Source organism: Hemicordylus capensis, chromosome 5 (assembly GCF_027244095.1).
Source record: "Hemicordylus capensis ecotype Gifberg chromosome 5, rHemCap1.1.pri, whole genome shotgun sequence".
NCBI lineage: Eukaryota > Metazoa > Chordata > Lepidosauria > Squamata > Cordylidae > Hemicordylus > Hemicordylus capensis.
In genome coordinates, this window is record NC_069661.1 from 34835372 (window position 1) to 34854182 (window position 18811).

At 40.6% G+C, this 18811-nt stretch overlaps 1 protein-coding gene across 9 annotated transcripts in view; it reads left to right on the forward strand.

The window, feature by feature from the left end:
* The window catches only part of GSTCD (glutathione S-transferase C-terminal domain containing), a 118733-nt gene that overhangs the window by 87857 nt on the left and 12065 nt on the right, over positions 1-18811 (forward strand). For 8 of the 9 annotated variants that reach the window (XM_053255110.1, XM_053255109.1, XM_053255108.1 and 5 more), the window contains 5 exons: positions 4269-4384; positions 4598-4642; positions 8513-8641; positions 9109-9242; positions 11963-11993. In XM_053255110.1, coding sequence (XP_053111085.1) covers positions 4269-4384; positions 4598-4642; positions 8513-8641; positions 9109-9242; positions 11963-11993 — 455 coding nt within the window. The remainder of the gene's footprint in view (positions 1-4268; positions 4385-4597; positions 4643-8512; positions 8642-9108; positions 9243-11962; positions 11994-18811) is intronic. The other variant, XM_053255113.1, reaches the window with a different exon arrangement.

Genomic DNA, 18811 nt, shown 5'->3' on the forward strand with positions numbered 1-18811 from the left:
TTGCCTCTGGGAGGACCCCCAAGGCAATGGGCCCCCAGACTACTGTCTCCCCTTGCCCTATTATAGTTACATCCCTGACATCCATTTCTGGAGACAAATGACCTTAAAATGGTGATACATATGCTGGTAACCTAGGCTTGACTACTCTAATGCACTCTACATGGGGCTGCCTTTGTATATAGTTCGGAAACTATAATTGGTACAGAACGCGGCAGCAGATTGGTCTCTGGGTTTACCCAAAGGGACCATATAACACTTGATTTGAAAGAACTGCACTGGCTACCAATATGTTTCCGAACGAAATACAAAGTTCTGGTTATTACCTATAAAGCCCTTATGGCTTAGGTCCAGGGTACTTAAGAGAACACCTTTTCTGTCATGAACCCTGTCGCCTATTAAGATCATCTGGAGAGGTCCGGTTATGGTTGCCGCCAACCTGTTTGGTGACAATTCAGGACTGGGCCTTCTCTGTGGCTGCCCCAGAGCTTTGAATTGCTCTCCCTGCTGAAATAAGAGCATCTTCTCCTCTGTTTGTTTTTAGGAGGACCCTGAAGATGTACCTATTTTCTCAGGCTTTTAACTGAAATCTTTTTTTATTTTATTTTAATGCATTTATATCTATTGTGATTTCTATCTGTTTTATGAATTTTAAATGTTTTATATTTTATATTATGTTTTAATCTGTACACTGTCTAGATATTTCTATATTAGGCAGTATAGAAATTTAATAAATAAATAAATTATAAGAAAGAAAACCCTTTCTGCGTTTTCAGGCTTATGTGTATTTTTGAAGAACAAAGCCAGCTATGATATTCTTTAAAGCCACAGTGACACAGATAACTCAGAGGCATTTGTTTTTTCCTGCATGTCAAGCTTAAATGTGTGTGGACATTTACAGAGGTAGAAAAATGTTTATCTTGGTGCACAAATTATTCCTTAACAAAAAATGAGCATCTGGTTCTTATTCCCATGTTATAAATTACAACTCCGGTTTATGGTCATTGTCTAAATTGCTCTAAGTTTGTGAAGGAGAATGCACATTTCAACAAATAACCAACTTTTACATGTGGTCTGTGTTTTGCAACAAGTCACAGGCACTTGCTTGAACACCACCAAACATGGTATAAAGACTGACTTTTCATGAAGCTTGTTGTAGAGAGAAGAACTTACTTGGGATATTCTCTCGGAATGTTATTGTTTACTGCTGTTGCCATTGTTTTTAACTGATTTTAATTGTATTTTGTTGGATTTGTATCTGTAAAAAAAAAAATTAATCCGTTTTAAAAATGTGTTTGTCACCAAAGTTCTTCCAGGCAGAGAGTGCACTTTAAAAAATAAATGAATAAAATTGGCCATGGCAAGTAAATAGCATGCCCTAGGAACAGAAGACTCCTTAAGATCAAAATCTAAAATTCATAGTTTGGAAAAACCCAGAGAAATCCATTCTATCAGTGGTGGGAAACAATTTTTAAAACTGTTGCTGTGCAGTAGTGTATTGAGGATGTTAACTGAAGCATAAGTTTCAATGATGAGCTTTATAGCTCAGTCATAGAATGGGTGTCTTCTGTGCAGAAGGTCAACGTTTCTGTTCTCATTTAAAAGAACCCCAGGTAACAGGTGATGGGAAAGACCATTGCCTGAAATGCCAGTTGGAATAGTCTGGCAATTAGAATAGACAGTGCTGGGCTAGCAGAAACAATGGCCTTAAAACAAAGCTGCTTAATAGTACTATACAACATGTATGGATAAATGAGAGAAATGAAATTCGGTCTGACATCTCATCAGAAAAAGTTAGTCACAGTTCTCAAAACTGCCAACCTTATCTGATTAATTTTCAACATTGTATGTTTTTCTATGCAGCTGTACTCTTTATGAAGTCTGACTTGCTTTTAAAAAAACATATAAGACTTTCATTTAGCATGCTAGGCATATTAAGTGTCCATATGCTGTGTGCATCCTGCATTTACACATTCTGCTTCATTCCTCATCCCCCACCCTCACCCCACCTCCTCGTTTTGGAGACTAATGGCAGGAACCAGAGAACTTGCACAAGCAGAAGGCACTTGGGCTCTCAAAAGGAGAGGGGGTTACTAGTTTTCAGGGATTTACTCATCCAGCTGCAGGCAGCCCTCATACCACGTTCCATATTACTCCAGAGGGCCCTCTGATTCTCAGGAGTGGCTTTTCAGCGGGCACAAAGGACTGCTGCAGGAAGGAGAAAGCAGGGAAGCCATGCCTGACTGGCAGACCTCTTAACAGTGCTCATGCTTTGCTAGATACAAGCCACCATTTTCTGTAACAAGAGCTAAGTAGGATAGTGCTGTGGAACTGGGGTGTCCTAAAACAGAGACATTTCCAATGCAAGGAATACTCCCTTATAATAAAAGACATGCATTGAAACCCTTTTTGTACTTATTGCCTGAAGAATTAATGTTAACGTGCTTGGATAGTTAGAAGCCATAACAGAGAGATTCCCACATAGGACAGAGGGTGATTTTTAGTTTTCCCACTACCCATGGACTTTGCGGAATCCAAGGCTTTAGGTGACTTGGAATCTAATTAGCCCACATCCCTCTTGCCTTGAATGAGTCTTTTGGGAAATTTGTGTTTACGTTATTGTATAATTGCAATTTTGTGATAACTAGAAATTGCTGCAATCTGTAATCACACAAATCAGCGTAGTTCTTGACTCCTATGCCTCAGGCAATTATCCAATAATAGAAGCAAGCTATTATTTTTCACATGATGATTTATCACTAAGGCTCAGTTCACATGTGTATATTTATCACTCAGTGGCGACAATGTCAAATTATGGCTTGCAAATGTGAAAGAGCCATCATAGATCAAATACCACAGTGTTTTATGTTATCCTAACATGACACTGAGCAATAGATTTTGATGTTCTTGTGAATCAGAATAAAGTATTGTTTTGTGTCCTAAAATTAACCCATTGACTGCTGTAAAATTTCATGCTGATACTTTATGTTGTGTCTCACTTTTATTTTCAGGTTTTCTCAATATCTCCTTACCTGTTCACATTCTTCCATAAGAATATGGAAGAATACACACACACACACACACACACAAACACACACACACAGAGTATGGTTGCTTAAGATGCCTCTGTGTTACAGAATTCTGTTTTATTTAATTATAGATTTAGAAAATGTATGAACCATTCTTCAGCACAGAACTCCCAGGTCAGCATATACAGGTGAAACTCAGAAAATTAGAATATCGTGCAAAAGTCCATTAATTTCAGTAATGCAAATTAAAAGGTGAAACTGATATATGAGACAGACGCATTGCATGCAAAGCAAGATAAGTCAAGCCTTAATTTGTTATAATTGTGATGATCATGGCGTACAGCTCATGAAAACCCCAAATCCACAATCCCAGAAAATTAGAATATTACATGGAACCAAGAAGACAAGGATTGTAGAATAGAACAATATCGGACCTCTGAAAAGTATACAGTGTACTGTGCTTGATTGGCCAGCAAACTCGCCTGACCTGACCCCATAGAGAATCTATGGGGCATTGCCAAGAGAAGGATGAGAGACATGAGACCAAACAATGCAGAAGAGCTGAAGGCCGCTAATGAAGCATCCTGGTCTTCCATAACACCTCATCAGTGCCACAGGCTGATAGCATCCATGCCACGCCGCATTGAGGCAGTAATTGCTGCAAAAGGGGCCCAAACCAAGTACTGAATACAAATGCATGCTTATACTTTTCAGAGGTCCGATATTGTTCTATTCTACAATCCTTGTCTTCTTGGTTCCATGTAATATTCTAATTTTCTGGGATTGTGGATTTGGGGTTTTCATGAGCTGTACGCCATGATCATCACAATGATAACAAATTAAGGCTTGACTTATCTCGCTTTGCATGTAATGCGTCTGTCTCATATATCAGTTTCACCTTTTAATTTGCATTACTGAAATTAATGGACTTTTGCACGATATTCTAATTTTCCGAGTTTCACCTGTATATGAAAAGAAATAAAACAATATCTTTTAGGTTGTTTCCTATTTACTATTGGTCCCTAAACTTTCGTTCAATGTGCCATATATCATAAACTGTTCTGGGACAAGATCCTTCTCCTTTTCCTTATCTTCTGCTATATAAAATTGCAGTTACCCCTGCTAAGCATTTGGAATAAGGCAAGCTATAAATCAAAAATAATTAAATTTAAAAGGAACATATTGTGAAACCATGCTAACAATGAGTCATAGTAAATGTATGTTCCTTGTTGTCATCCTTAGGAAAGATGTCCAATGATCGCGCTCTGAGGAAACAACAGCAGCTCAACAACATCGTGGCCTTGGTGACGAAGCTGGCTAAGTCTGGAGACATGATTGTGGATTTTTGCAGTGGCGGGGTAATGTGTGTTTTCCCTTATTGAAGTGCATTACTTTTCACCTTTGCACATCCACCAGCTTGACCTAATAGCAGGGCAGAGGAAAAAACAATGGAATGTGATCTGGTTTCAAAGTCTGTCAATATTTTGTTAAATATTTTAAATATTTACTGTGAAATAGATCAGCTATGTGGGATTAAGATTTACTTCTGCATATCCTTTTGGTTTGCACAGGGCCATGTTGGAATTGTTCTTGCTTACATGCTGCCATCATGCCAGGTAAGGGGTCAGTAATGTGCATATGAACTCAGCACTTTGTATATGCAATTAAATGTAAACTCTGTTTGATTTAGAGAATTCCATTATTTATGCAAGCACATTTTCCAAACACCCATTTGCATTTTAAGATAAAACAACACCTTTTCTTATATACAGCTATAAAATAGTATGACTAGTGGCTACCTTAAAAAAATTTAAAGGTAGTATATATGGCTGGTGGACTAATACAAATCATGATTAATTGAACTAATGGTATTGTAGGAATCCATGTAGCAGCTTCCCAAACACTTCCCAAAGTTCCTGATTGGCACTTGTGAACTGCTCCAGAATAGCTTTGGAACCTTGGGGGGAAAGGGTTATTTTTTTCTAGGCATCCAGGTTCTTAATAACAAGGTATCAGGATGTTCTACGACGTTCCACAATGTTCCATATGCGAGTTCAATGTGTGTTGAAGGCCCAACACCTGTTGGATACATATTCAAACCCTGTTTCTTTCAAAACATGTGTAACTATTGTCAGTGGTACACATTTTTGAAATAGTAAGAAGCATAGACAAGATTGCTCAGAATGTCATTTATTAGAGCATCATTGGTTGCACTGATTTGTCATTTATTTAGTAATATTGAATATAGATGTGAGAATAGGAAGATGAAGTTTCTTCTTTCTTGTGGAAATTTTGACTTAGAGCCGGGTCTCATGTTCAGGTCTCACGAATGGTTCTCACGACTGTAGAAAATCATCCATATTTTCCCCACACTATCTTTTGTCCGAGTAGAAGGGGAGTGACATAGAGGGTAGCAGTGGCATAGAGGGTTAATGTACTTGACTGTGAGAGGCTTAGGGTTAGGAATATGGGATATGAACATAAGTAATAAACAAATGACAATTTCCCCCCTGTTGGGATGAATTTGAAGTCTCATTGTATGGTGCAGTGTATAATGTTTGAAAGTATCCGTTGCATGTTGGACTCTAACACCACTGTGCTTTATGCAGCTTGTTGTAAGTATGGTTGAACTGGAAACTGGTTTGGCCCAATACAGTTCTATGTGGGATAATTGCTATGGATAATTACAAAATGTTGTGCAGTGGGGGAAACAGGTATTCTGCATCCAAGCAGAGACTATGCTTACAAGGCCAAAAGAGCCAGACAAGTTGTAACAAAACTGTCATGAACTAGTCTGAAATTGTTACAACTCTGGGTTGTCTTGTTTTCTGATTGTCTTGTGTTATAAGATCCTTTACCAAAAAAAGTATTACTCATTTTCAAGTCTTAGTAACAAATCACAGCATTATTTTGTTTTTAAACCATGAGTAATGCTATCACTGCACTTAACAACAACTTGGAAATCTTACCATCTGGAGTCCAGACAGGCAATTTTTGTTTTCCCCTTCTCGAATGCAGAGGTTTTGTATGAGAAATACCCTGATGCAGATCTTGGCTCATAAATCAGATTAGCAACCATTTGCTGCTTCTCAAAAGAGTAACACATCTCTGTATTATTTCTCAGGCAGATTTTCTCTGAGAAATTTAAGTTAATCATGCTATAGCCTACAAGTGAACTTGAAAAGGTTGGCTCTCTCCCATATGCTTGAAAATGAGCCAAAGAATATTCACAGATTTTGTTCTATGCTAACCAGGCCCAATTGCCACAGGTTTATTGGTAGAAATGTGATGTGGCAGACCATGCAGATGTAGCAGTTTCAGTCCAACAGGTTGTGTTTTGTTGGACCAGGAATGAGGGCAGAGCCAGTATGGTCCTTTCCCTTTCTCCCTCCTTGTGCACCCAGGTAAACTGAAAGTATCCTACTTTCTTGAATTCAAGTTTTCTGTGATGCCCAAATGCAGAAACCTGGCACTGCATACTTGAACAAGACTTAGCTATCCAAGGAAACCAGCCCTAAAAAAATAATACCAAAATGAACAATATTAGTTATGAAGGCAGCCAGCAAGGGGAGTTAGTGCTATCAGTGTATTGCTTAGAGTGTCACTTGTACAGTGTCACTTGTAATGCCTGTTGGCATTAATGCTTGGGTGCTCAGCGCAATGAGGAAGGGAAGTTCATTTCCTTGAAGCCAAAGTAGCTGACCTGGAGGAGCTGAGAGGCTCAGAGGTATGTGGACGAGAGCTTCAGAGTTGTGGTAGAAGTGTCCCACTCCCAGGCTGACAGTTCCTCTGCAGACACTGAGAATGAGGGTGTTGGAGAAGGAAGACATTATTCCAAGGAAGAGGAAAATAGACCACTACCACCATCATTATTATTATTATTTCTTGTTTACACAGTCAGACAGGTGTTATTGACTGGTTTGTTTTATCCAGACATAGAGTCCTTCCCAAGGACCTGGGATGCCAGAATTTTATTGTCAGTTGTTATAGATATCGTCGCAGAATATAGGCTGTTCCCAGTAAAGCTGCTTTTTGTAATTGGCTGATGGTGATTTCTGTGGCCCCTATGGTGTTGAGGTGCTCTTCAAGGTCTTTTGGAACTGCACCCAGGGCACCAATTACCACTGGGATTATTTTGGTCTTTTTCTGCCACAGCCTTTCAATTTCCATTTGTAGATCTTTGTATTTGGTGATTTTTTCTATTTCTTTTTCTTCTATTCTGCTATCCCCTGGTATTGCTGTGTCGATTATTTTGACTTGTTTTTCTTTCTTCTCGACTACAGTGATATCTGGTGTATTATGTGGCAGATGTTTGTCTGTTTGTAGTCGGAAGTCCCATAATATTTTTACATCTTCATTTTCTTCCACTTTTTCAATTTTATGGTCCCACCAATTCTTGGCTACAGGTAGCTTGTATTTTTTGCAGATGTTCCAGTGTATCATCCCTGCTACCTTGTCATGCCTTTGTTTGTAGTCAGTCTGTGCGATCTTCTTACAACAGCTGATTAGGTGGTCCACTGTTTCATCTGCTTCTTTACAAAGGCGGCACTTGCTGTTTGTTGTTGACTTTTCTACTTTTGCTCTTATTGCATTTGTTCTTAGTGCCTGTTCTTGCGCAGCCAGTATTAAACCGTCTGTTTCTTTCTTCAAGTTGCCATTCTTAAGCCATTGCCAGGTCTTGGTGATGTCTGATTTTCCACTTACATTGTGCAAATATTGACCATGCAGGGACTTCTTTTTCCATTTTTCTGCTCGGTTCTTGACTTGTTCTTTCTTGTAGGCCTGCTTTCTTTCATTGGTGTTGAATAGTTTCGCGATTATTATTATTGTTGTTGTTATTATTGTTATTGTTATTAATATATATACTGCCATGTGTATTTGTAAAGGCAGCCGGACTGCCTAGTGCCAGCATATTGTTATGATTGGAAAGTGTTGCACTTTGAGGGGATTCTCAAAAGACAAGTGGACAGCTCTGTTCTACTTGGCAAGCACAAAATGCTGCATTGTCTGCTTTGCATAAAGACGGAATTTAAATGTAGGTCCATAGGAAGCTGCCTTATACTGAGTCAAACCATTGGTCCATCTAGCTCAGTATTGTCTACAGAGACTGGCAGCGGCTTCTCCAAGGTTGCAGGCAGGAATTTCTCTCAGCTCTGTCTTGGAAATGTCAGAGAAGGAACTTGGAACCTTCTGCATGAAAGCATGCACATGCTCTTCCCCATCCCCTAAGGAGAATATCTTACAGTGCTCACATATGTAGTCTCCCATTCAAATGCAAACCAGGGTGTACCCTGCTTAGCAAAGGGGACGATTCATGTGTACTACCACAAGACCAGTTCTCTTCCTCAATTAATGGCTAGATTGACACTTTTTTGTTTGTGAACACAGAATTTTTTTTTTCTGTGCAAGAACCTCAAGATTATCAGGTTACGTTTAAAAAAAACTAAAAACTGACCATAACTAACTGCTGTTTTTATGAAATATAGGTAATATTGGTAGAAAATAAAGACTTGTCACTAATACGTGCTAAAGAGAGAAGTGATGAATTAGGATTAAACAACGTTTGGTTCATCCAAGCAAACATGGACTATTTTAAAGGAGCTTTTAATATTGGGGTAAGTGATTTTGATGTTTTAATGTCAGGCTTGCTGAGATCTTAAGAAAAGAAGTATTCTCTTAAAGCAATGCTTTGCTATACTTACATGACAGGGCTCTATACATGGCTGGTGGGCTTTGTTTGGTTCAGTGGGCCTCAAGTTGTGTCTGTCAGCCTGCAGCACAATTCCTGTTCTGTGCTTCTTTTGCTGCTATAGCATAACTCATTTGTTTTCATTTGCAATTAGAGTTTCCATGCTTTCTCCCGGGGGAAACTACTTGTTCCTTTTAAGATCGCTGAAGTATTGGGAGAGGGTGCAGTTGCTAGGCGCCTTTCCCCACTGCTCTTCCTGTCCCTTCACGTGTGAAGACTGTTGTTGTGATAGAAGTCAGTCTTTGGGGGTGCAGTAATCCAGAAAACTGTATAGGAACAGAGTCCTAACCGAGCACATCGTTACCACTCCATCCCTTTGTTTTGCTTTGGTAGGTGGCGTTGCATGCTTGTGGTGTGGCAACAGACATGGTGATTGAACGTTGTCTCCGGGTCCATGCTGCATTTGTCATCTGTCCGTGCTGTTATGGCTTCATTCAGAACACAGCCAAGTTTACATTTCCACAAAGGTAAACATTGACATCAATGTTTTTATATAATTTAAGGTAAACCTATTGAAATCAGTGTGTATATGTGGAATATATACAAGTAGTGGCCTCGGCTTAAATTTTATCTTTTCATGTATTATATATTTATTGCACACATTCTGCAGGGAGCTCAGGGCAGCCTACATGCTTCCCCCCCTCCCCCATTTCATCCTTTCAGCATCCCTGAGGTGGGTGAAAGAGAATGACCAGCCTAAGGTTGTCTAGTGAGCTTTATGGCCGAGTGGGGATTTGTACTGAGGTCTCCCCAATCTAATGGCTGTATGTATGTATGGCAGCAAACACAGAATAGGTGGGTTGGTCCCACAATGGGGTGCAGGACCCAGGAAGTCAAACATCTTTTATTTTTAACTACTATGCTAGAAACCACCCAGCCTTCAGGTCATATCTGGGTCAAATGTTTAAAAGAAAAAGGAACAGATGTTGGGTTGTGCTGTCTGTGTAAGGTGAATTTGTAATGCCAACCCATTAGTGCAGGGGTGTCAAACTGTGGCCCTCCAGCTGCTGTTGGCCTACAGCTCCCATCATCCATGGCTGCTGGCCACAGTGACTGGGCATGATGGGAGTTGTAGGCCAACAACAGCAATTTGACACATCCCACTCCTTGTTACAGTGACAATGGTAGTGTTTCATCTATTTCTCTCTAGAAATCACTAGTAGAATTCCTGGAGTAGCAGTTTAGCAGCATCTATAAAAGGTACAGAATATATCACAAGCCTGCGATAATATATTGACCAGAAGGAAAAAGCTTTCAACTTGTTTCACACCATTGTAGAGTGATATACATTGATGTCTTGTTCAGAGGCTTGATTAGTCTTGCACACCATCCAGGCACACTTCGTTTTTCACGTTTATGACATTCACAGTTGTAACCAGGACTCCAATTATGGGGGGAAAGTTAGGGAAGCCCTTAATGAAATCACAAGTCCCACCCCCTGACTCCCCCCCGACCCAATTTTAGCCAAATTATGGGCCCTTTGTAGCCTTTTAAAACCAGTATCTAAGGTGGGGGAGGGGCATCCAAAAGGCAGAGCCGGGCCTCCCCCTGCACTTGAATTGGAGCACTGAGACACAAGTCTTGGTTCTTGTGATGCTTTTTAAAAACATCTTTCATCTAAAAGTAACAACCTTTTAATGGGAGAGGACTGCAGAACATGGTGAAGGAAGTCAAGCAGAGCTTTGAAAACAGACTTCGGATTGTTTGATTGTGTTTAATTATACCTTTTCATGCAGACAAATTATCTTTATTGACTTTGAAATAAGCCTGTCACTTCTGAATTGCTGAACCTGAGTTTAGTACTGTACTTTCCTACAGAACAACACTGTGTAAATAGAGTAGGGAAAATGTCTTTATCTTAAATACCTTTTTAAATTTAAACTGCATGACTCTGTCTAAATGTTTTCCTTTTTATTACAGAAGGCAATAGCTGTGATTTCTGTAACAAAGAGTATTTGAGGCAAAGGAGGCAATACAATCTGTTAGGATTATAGGACATGTAACTCTGTTTGTGTGTGTTTGAGAGACAGAAAGAGAGACTGAGACGCAGGAAACATAGGGCAGGTATAAATGGACAATTATCCAAATGGAGAAGTAAGAAGTGGGCGTTCCCCAGGGATCTGTACTGGGACCAGTACTTTTTAATTCATTCATAAATGATCTACAAGTTGGGGCAAGCAGTGAGGTGGCCAGATTTTCAGATGACACCAAACTATTTAGGGCTGTGAAATCCACAACAGATTGTGAAGACCTACAAAGGATCTCTCTAACTGTGGTAGAGGGCAACAAAATTTTATTTATTTATTTATTTATATTTTATATCCCACTCTTCCTCCAAGGAGCCCAGAGCACAACAACCCCGTGAAGGTAGGTTAGGCTGAGAGAGAAATGACTGGCCCAGAGTCACCCAGCTAGTTTCATGGCTGAATGGGGATTTGAACTCGGGTCTCCCCGGTCCTAGTCCAGTACTGTAACCACTACACCACTAACCTACTTCACAGGGTTGTTGTGAGGATAAACTTAAGTATGTAGTACACCGCTCTGGGCTCCTTGGAAGAAGAGCGAGATATAAACTGTAAATAATAATAATAATAATAATAATAATAATAATAATAATAATAATAATAATATTTTGTTGCCCTCTTCCACAGTTGGAGAGATCCTTTTGGAGGTCCTCACAATCTGTTGTGGATTTCACAGCCTTAAATAGTTTGGTGTCATCTGAAAATCTGGCCACCTCACTACTTGCTCCAACTTCTAGATCATTTATGAATGAATTAAAATATTATCAAGTGTAAAGTGATGTATGCATCACTTTACACTTGATAATATTTTAATTCATTCATAAATGATCTAGAAGTTGGAGCAAGTAGTGAGGTGGCCAGATTTTCAGATGACACCAAACTATTTAAGGCAAAAAAACCCAACTTCACATATATGCTGATGGGGTCTGGTCTGTCAGTGACTAACCAGGAGAGGGATCTTGGGGTTGTGCTGGCATATTATAACATTCTACTCAAAACAACAAAAATTGCCATAGTGCCTGCTTCAGAATTATGTACAGCTTCCTGGTAAAAATGTACATAGGTATTTGTTGAGCATTCAACTAACTGTTTTAAAGATTGCATTTATTTTTTTAAATAGTTGTTTCTCATGGTGATTAATTCCATCTCCTTCTCTATTTCAGTCATCAGTTCAAGGAAGTGTTATCCTATAAGGTATGCAAAAGGTGGATTTATGGTTTAGAGTTTCTTTCTTTGCCCTTTCCTATTTCATTTCCTATGGTTTGAGCAGAATGAATAATCTTTGTTACTTCTAATGATGGGGTTAAAAAGACATCAGAATAGTGAACTTGGAAATTTTCTTACTTGATTTCCTTAATCTGTTCCCCCACCTTTTTTTTTTAATGTTGGAAAAGGGTTTCTTTTAAAATAGTTTTAATTCTGTGTCTGTGGCTCTGTGTGTGTAAAGTATGTATGTATGTATGTATCTATATCCCACTCTTCAGATCAAAGAATTTGATCTGAGATGGCTCTGGCTCATAAGATCATAAAGAAGAAATTTAAAACGGCCATTAATGGTTTAAAATGTAAAACCATAAAAAAGAACAATAATAAATCCACTGAGTGGTTTCACTATAAAAGAACCAGGATCATTCATCAAATGAGAGAGAGAGAGAGAGAGAGAGCACGTTTAGAGTGCAAGCAGTACTTTCTAGGTCGGCTCATTCCTTGTCTTTCCCATGGAATGTCTTGAATTGGCCCAGAAGCTGTATGAGCCAATAGAATGAATGTCCATGCTGGGTGCAGGATTTACCTGTGGGGCAGCTTTCTGTTTTTGCAGCCATTTTCCTGCTTTCCCCCTTTTCACTTGTTTTTCTTATCCTTGGATTCGGATTGGATACTGCTCACTTGAAATGGCTTTATTTTGCTCAATCTGAACTGAATTTGAACTGGAGGCTCCCTCCAGTTCAAACCAGCCCCCGGAAACTACGTTCTGCTATAATGCTTTTAATGGATTCTTTGTGGACAAGATCTCTTGTATTCGAGCCGACTTGGACTGCACAGGTTTTACAGAGTCTATTAAGGTGGTGTCCAGCAATCTCTCTTGCAGTATTAGATTGGATCAGTTTCAGTCTGTGATGCCTGAGGACGTGGATAAGCTGCTCGGGGCAGTTCGGCCTACCACTTGTTCTCTGGATCCTTGCCTGACTTGGCTGCTTCTGTCTAGCAGGGAAATAGTTGGAGATGGCCTAGTTAATATTATAGTTAATATAATATAATAGTAACTCCTGCTAACTTGGCAAAGAGGCACCTTTTAACATGGTGATTCTCTTTATTTAGCAGGGGGGGCGGGGAGTAACGGGCCCTATCCACCCCCAGCACAGTACCTCCAGTGACTGTTGCTGGTGTCTATCTTATGTTTCTTTTAGATTGTCACCAGCAACAGTCACTGGAGGTACTGTGCTGGGGGTGGATAGGGCCCGTTACTCCCCATCCCCGCTGCTAATTGTGAGCCCTTTGGGGACAGGGATCCATCTTATTTATTTATTATTTCACTGTGTAAGCCACCCTGAGCCATTTTTGGAAGGGCGGTATAGAAATCGAAGGAATGAATATCATTAACTCATTGCTGAGGGAGGGTAGGATGGCTGAAGGAAGCAATGATTAGACCACTTCTTAAGAAGCTTACCCTAGATCCCTCAGCGATGGATAGTTATAGGCCAGTCGCCAATCTCCCATGGTTGGGCAAGGTAACTGAGAGAGTGATGGCTTATCGCCTCCAGGCAGTTTTGGAGAAAACTGATTATCTAAATCTATTTCAAACTGGCTTTTGATCAGGCTATGCGGTTAAGACGACCTCGGTCAGCCTGATGGGTTACCTTTCCCAGGGAATCGACAGAGAGCGTGTGACTCTGTGGGTTGTTTTTTTAAAAATCTCTCAGTGGCATTCGATACCATCAACCATGGTATCCTTCTGGATCACCTGAGGCAGTTGGGGATAGGAGGCAATGCTTTACACTAGTTTCGCACCTACCTCTCAGGCAGATTCCAAATAGTGGAGTTTGGTGACGTTTCTTCAAAATACACACAAATTTGAGTCAACATAGATCTGATGCTGTTTGACCAGGAAATGTAATATATAAATATGAAGACTAAAATAAGAAATACTGGCTGAATTCCATACTAAATTACTCAGGAGTAGTTCCATTGAAAGTAATGGTGAATAATTTGTCCTGTTAATTTCAGTGGGATGATTTGTGAGTAACCTATTCCAGAAGTCAGCTACTGTTAATACATATTTTTAGGGTTTTTTCCATAGACTATTAAAGAGTTTATTGAAACATGATTGATGCATTTATACCTTTTCCATTCCAATGCAATTCCAACTTGTTCATAAATTTTCAAATCTTAATTTTTCTCAGTAAAACATGTTATTTATAGTAGTTTAAATAGTAAATAGCAAATACAACCAGTAAGAAAAGTTTTGAGAAGCATTTTGTTTTGATAAAAGTTATTATCAATTCTTTGTTTGTATACGGTGGCGGGGGGGGGAGTAAACTCTTTCCAAGAAGCAACTCATTGCTCTAAAACCAGTTCAATTCACCGGTATAATTCACTGTATCAGATGGTGTCTAAATTCCAGTTTTCTATATATGTATATCAGACTTTGGTTCTATAGACTGTACTTTACATCTTTACACATTGGACTGATATATTCTTTTCCGTTTCTGATGTGTTGCCAGAGTTAGAATTTGTTGGCTAGACATTGTGTCACTGTCTCCATAGGTCTTCTGAATTTTGTATTTCCTTTTTACTGTGAGATTCAAGGACCCCCTCCCCCCCCATTACATCAAGTGAAATCAGAAGACTGTGAAAGTTAACTTAATTAAATCAGATAATTTTACATACATGTAATTGTAACAGCACATAATGTTGTGAAGACTCAACTCGGGACTCAGCCATTTAGACCATTTACAGTTGCTGTTCTTCAGGGAGTGTTATTTTTAGTGAAGAAGTAGTGGGAGGGAAGTCCTTAACCCATTCCCTGCCTGTCATTTATCTGCTTAAAACCTTTCCCTTCTGGAGCAGTATTTTTAAGAGGAGGGGCCTGAAAAACCCGGTGTTTGGGCTCCATTATATGTGTTTGTCTATATATATAATGTAGTCAGCCTCCTTAATGTGCAAGTATTAAAGACATGGATCCAGATCCAGATATATGTGCTAGGAAATCTTGGCATGCATAAACAGCTCTCTGCACTGTAACAATTGTCATTGTAGAATTGGGAAGGAAGACTCTGGTCATCTGTCCTGTGAGACTTTTGAATATTACTAGGGTTATCTCCACAGCATTCTAAAATCCCGAAAGACCTAGTTGGCATTATCTCTACATATTCTTTATGTATTATTTCTATGTTTCTAACCTTCCGTGATAGCGAGTGGTAGCGTCTCAGCTGCAGAGAGTCTTTCTTGGATGATACGGATTATCTAGATCCCTTTCAATCTGGTTTCCATCCTGGATATGGGACTGAAACTGCCTTGGTCACCCTAGTGGATGACCAATGCCAGGAGCTTGACTTAGATTGAGTTGTCAGCAATATGCAGATGACACTCAGCTCTATTTCTCCTTATCATCTGATCCTAGGGAGGCAGTGGATGTCTTGAATTGGGGGCTGGAGGCTGTGATGGACTGGATATGGGCTAGTAAACTGAAATTGAATCCAGACAAGATGAACGTTCTGTTGGTTAGTAGGAAATCCCATTGGGATGAAAGGGATTTGATGGGTTCTGAATGGGGTTGCACTCCCCTTGAAAGAGCAAGTGTGCAGCTTGGGAGTACTGCTGGACCTGGCTCTGCTTCTGGATGCTCAGGTGAAGAAGATGGCCAGAGGTGCTTCGGCTAGTGTGCTACCTGTGGCCCTTTCTTGAGACGGCAGATCTGTCCACGGCTACCCAATCCTTAGTCACATCACGGCTAGATTACTGCAGTGCACTCTGTGTGGGGCTGCCCTTGAAGAATATTCAGAAACTTCAGCTGGTGCAGAATGCAGCTGCCAGGATTCCATCTGGAACTGCTCACGCAGAGCTTATTACACCTATTCTGAAAGAGCTACACTAGCTACCAGTTTGTTTCCAGGTCCAATTTAAGGTGCTGTTTTTGACCTTTGAAGCCCTAAACTGTTTGGGCCCTGGATATCTGAAGAATCACCTGCTCCCAAGGGTTTCTACCCACTGGACAAGATCATTGGAGGGGGCTCAACTCCACGTGCCGACAGTGAAAGAGGCCTGGCTGTCGAGCATGTGGGAAAGGGCCTTCTCAGTCATCCCCCCCAACCCCAGGCTTTGGAATGCTCTCCCGGCTGGCATCCACTCCTCAGTTTCCACCACAATTTTTAGAAAACAAGCTTTTAAATAAGATTAGTTTTTAACAAACTTTTTTTAATGCTCTTGCTCTGTGTTTTTTGTATTATTGTTGTATAGAGGTTTTAAAATTTCTAAATAAGAGATTTTTATATTTATCTCTACTTCTTGTATTTTAATTGTGTATTTTAACTATACAGTATTGTAAGCCCCTTTGAGATAATTTTATTGAAAAATGGTATATAAATCGAATAATAAACAAACAAACAAACAAACCAACCACTTTGAGAACTTTGGTTGGAGAGTGGTATATAAATATTCATAGTAGTCGTAGTACAAGGCTCAGGAACTGAACTCCTCCCATAATTTCTGAATATTCTCTTAAATTAGAGAGAGATAATTTTAGTTTTAAATCAGGATAGGTGTTTATTCACAGGACCCTATTTAATATACTTATTATTTTTATTTAATTGGATTTTAATTCTGTCTATCCCAGTCCAAAGCCAGGTTGCCACAAAGCTAAAAGAACAATAATCTCCAAAAAAATAATCTAAACATCTAAAACTGCATGAAATACTTTAGAACTGAAAGCCCTACTTTAACAAAATGTGGAATTAAATATATTGCTGTGTCCTGTACCCATTTGAGAAGATTTTTTTTGGTGCAAATTATATTGCCTAAATTCCACGTGAAAGTGTTTTCTGTTCTCACTTACTTAACTCCATCTAATGTTACACATGGCTCAGTCGAGATGTGCAGTTCTGAAAAGGTTCTGATTGCTGTGACTTGGCATTTGATATTGCAGCTGTCCTCCCTAGTGCAGCTGTCAACAAAAGCGCTGCACTGCATTTGTCTTTCCCTTGCACCTTTTCTTCCAGATGTGAGAAGCACAAGCACCCTTAAGTGGCATCTTTACAGAGTATGGGTTCTACTCTGTATACTCGTTGGGCAATATCCAGACTAATATTTTGCTAACTTAAATGCTCTTGCACTAGCATTAAGTACTGGGGCGGAGCCACCATTGTACAAATGGATTCAAAGAACCTGGGCCGCCGCCCTTCAGGGGCCACAGTTCGCGCCCCAGTCACGCCCCCTGTGCCTGACTTCAGAAGTGGGGGCATAGTTGAGCTCCCAGATGGGGCCGTGCAGCCCCATATGCCAGCACCGCATTCGCAGCACCGCTGGAGCAGCTCTCCCTGCCTTGAAAAGGCAGGGAGAGCCACTCCTGGCCACACTGAAAACATGGCGCTGGCCGATCTAGCTTGCAAATGGGGCTGCGTAGCCCCGTTTGAGAGCAAAACTACTCCCCCTGTGTCTGACGTCAGACACGGGGCGTGACTCACGTTCTCTCCCTGTATCTGATGTCAGACATTTACGTCTGATATGGGGCAGGGCTAGGGGGGCCACGGCGGCGGCGGGCTGAACCTGGGCCACCGCAGCCTTCCTCTGCACCACATAGCAAACAGTACATAGCACACAGTCATCATGTGCAGAAATTAACCTCTGTTGCAAGCTAATTCTTGCACTAGCGCAGCCTCTTGTGCATATACACATACTGTGTCAGACACTCCTTGCACCATCTCTTACACACAAACTATGTTTGTGCAAATGCGGAACTCCTTGCCCAGCTTGCTTTCCAGCGATTCTGCTTCTGTTAATGTTAATAAAACTTTGTGGGTCACTGCAATCGCAAAAAGACCTTCCATGAGTGCCATTGCGGATAGTATGCATAGAGCATAATATGTCACCAGTGTGACTTGAAGGTTTGTAGCCTGATCCCTTGGCTTGTTGTGCCTTTGCCTTTGCACGGCTTCGGTGCCTTTGCACGGCTTCGGCTGGTGCGCCAGCTGCGTCCCTTTCTCGAGAAGGCAGATCTGGCCATGGTTACCCACGCCTTAGTCACGTCACAGCTGGATTACTGTAACGCGCTCTACGTGGGGCTGCCCTTGAAGAATATCCAGAAACTGCAGCTAGTGCAAAACGCGGCAGCGAGGGTTTTATCCGGAGCTGCCCGTTGGGAACATATCACGCCCATTTTGAAAGAGTTGCACTGGCTGCCGGTTCGTTTCCGGGTCCAATTCAAGGTGCTGGTTTTGACCTTTAAAGCCCTAAACGGTTTGGGCCCGGGGTATTTGAGGGACCGCCTGCTCCCAAGGGTTGCTGTCTGCTTGACAAGGACATTTGAGGGGGCCCTGCTCCGGGTGCCGACAATGAGGGAGGCCTGGCTGTCGTGCACTCGGGACAGGGCCTTCTCTGTTGCTGCTCCTAGACTCTGGAATACTCTCCCAGTGGCCATTTGTTCCTCGGACTCCATCACAGCTTTTAGAAAGCTTGTAAAGACTTGGCTTTTTACCCAGGCTTTTACATAATCGTCTTTACTGCTGCTTCTGGGTGTTTTTATCTGTTGTATTGTTTTATGCCTGTTTTTATATGTTTTTATATTTTTAGCATGATGTTTTTATTGTGTTTTATTGTATGTTTTTAACTTTTGTAAACCACCTTGGGGTTATTTTTTAATGAAAGGCGGTATAAAAATGCAAAAATAAATAAATAAAAATAAATAAACCGAAGGCACAGGTCCAAGTGTTCTTGGGGCAGTGCTGTGTTGTGAGTCTGTGATGTTACTTCAGAGAGGCAAAACAGTGGGTCTCTGTTTTACCTCCTTAAGACAGACA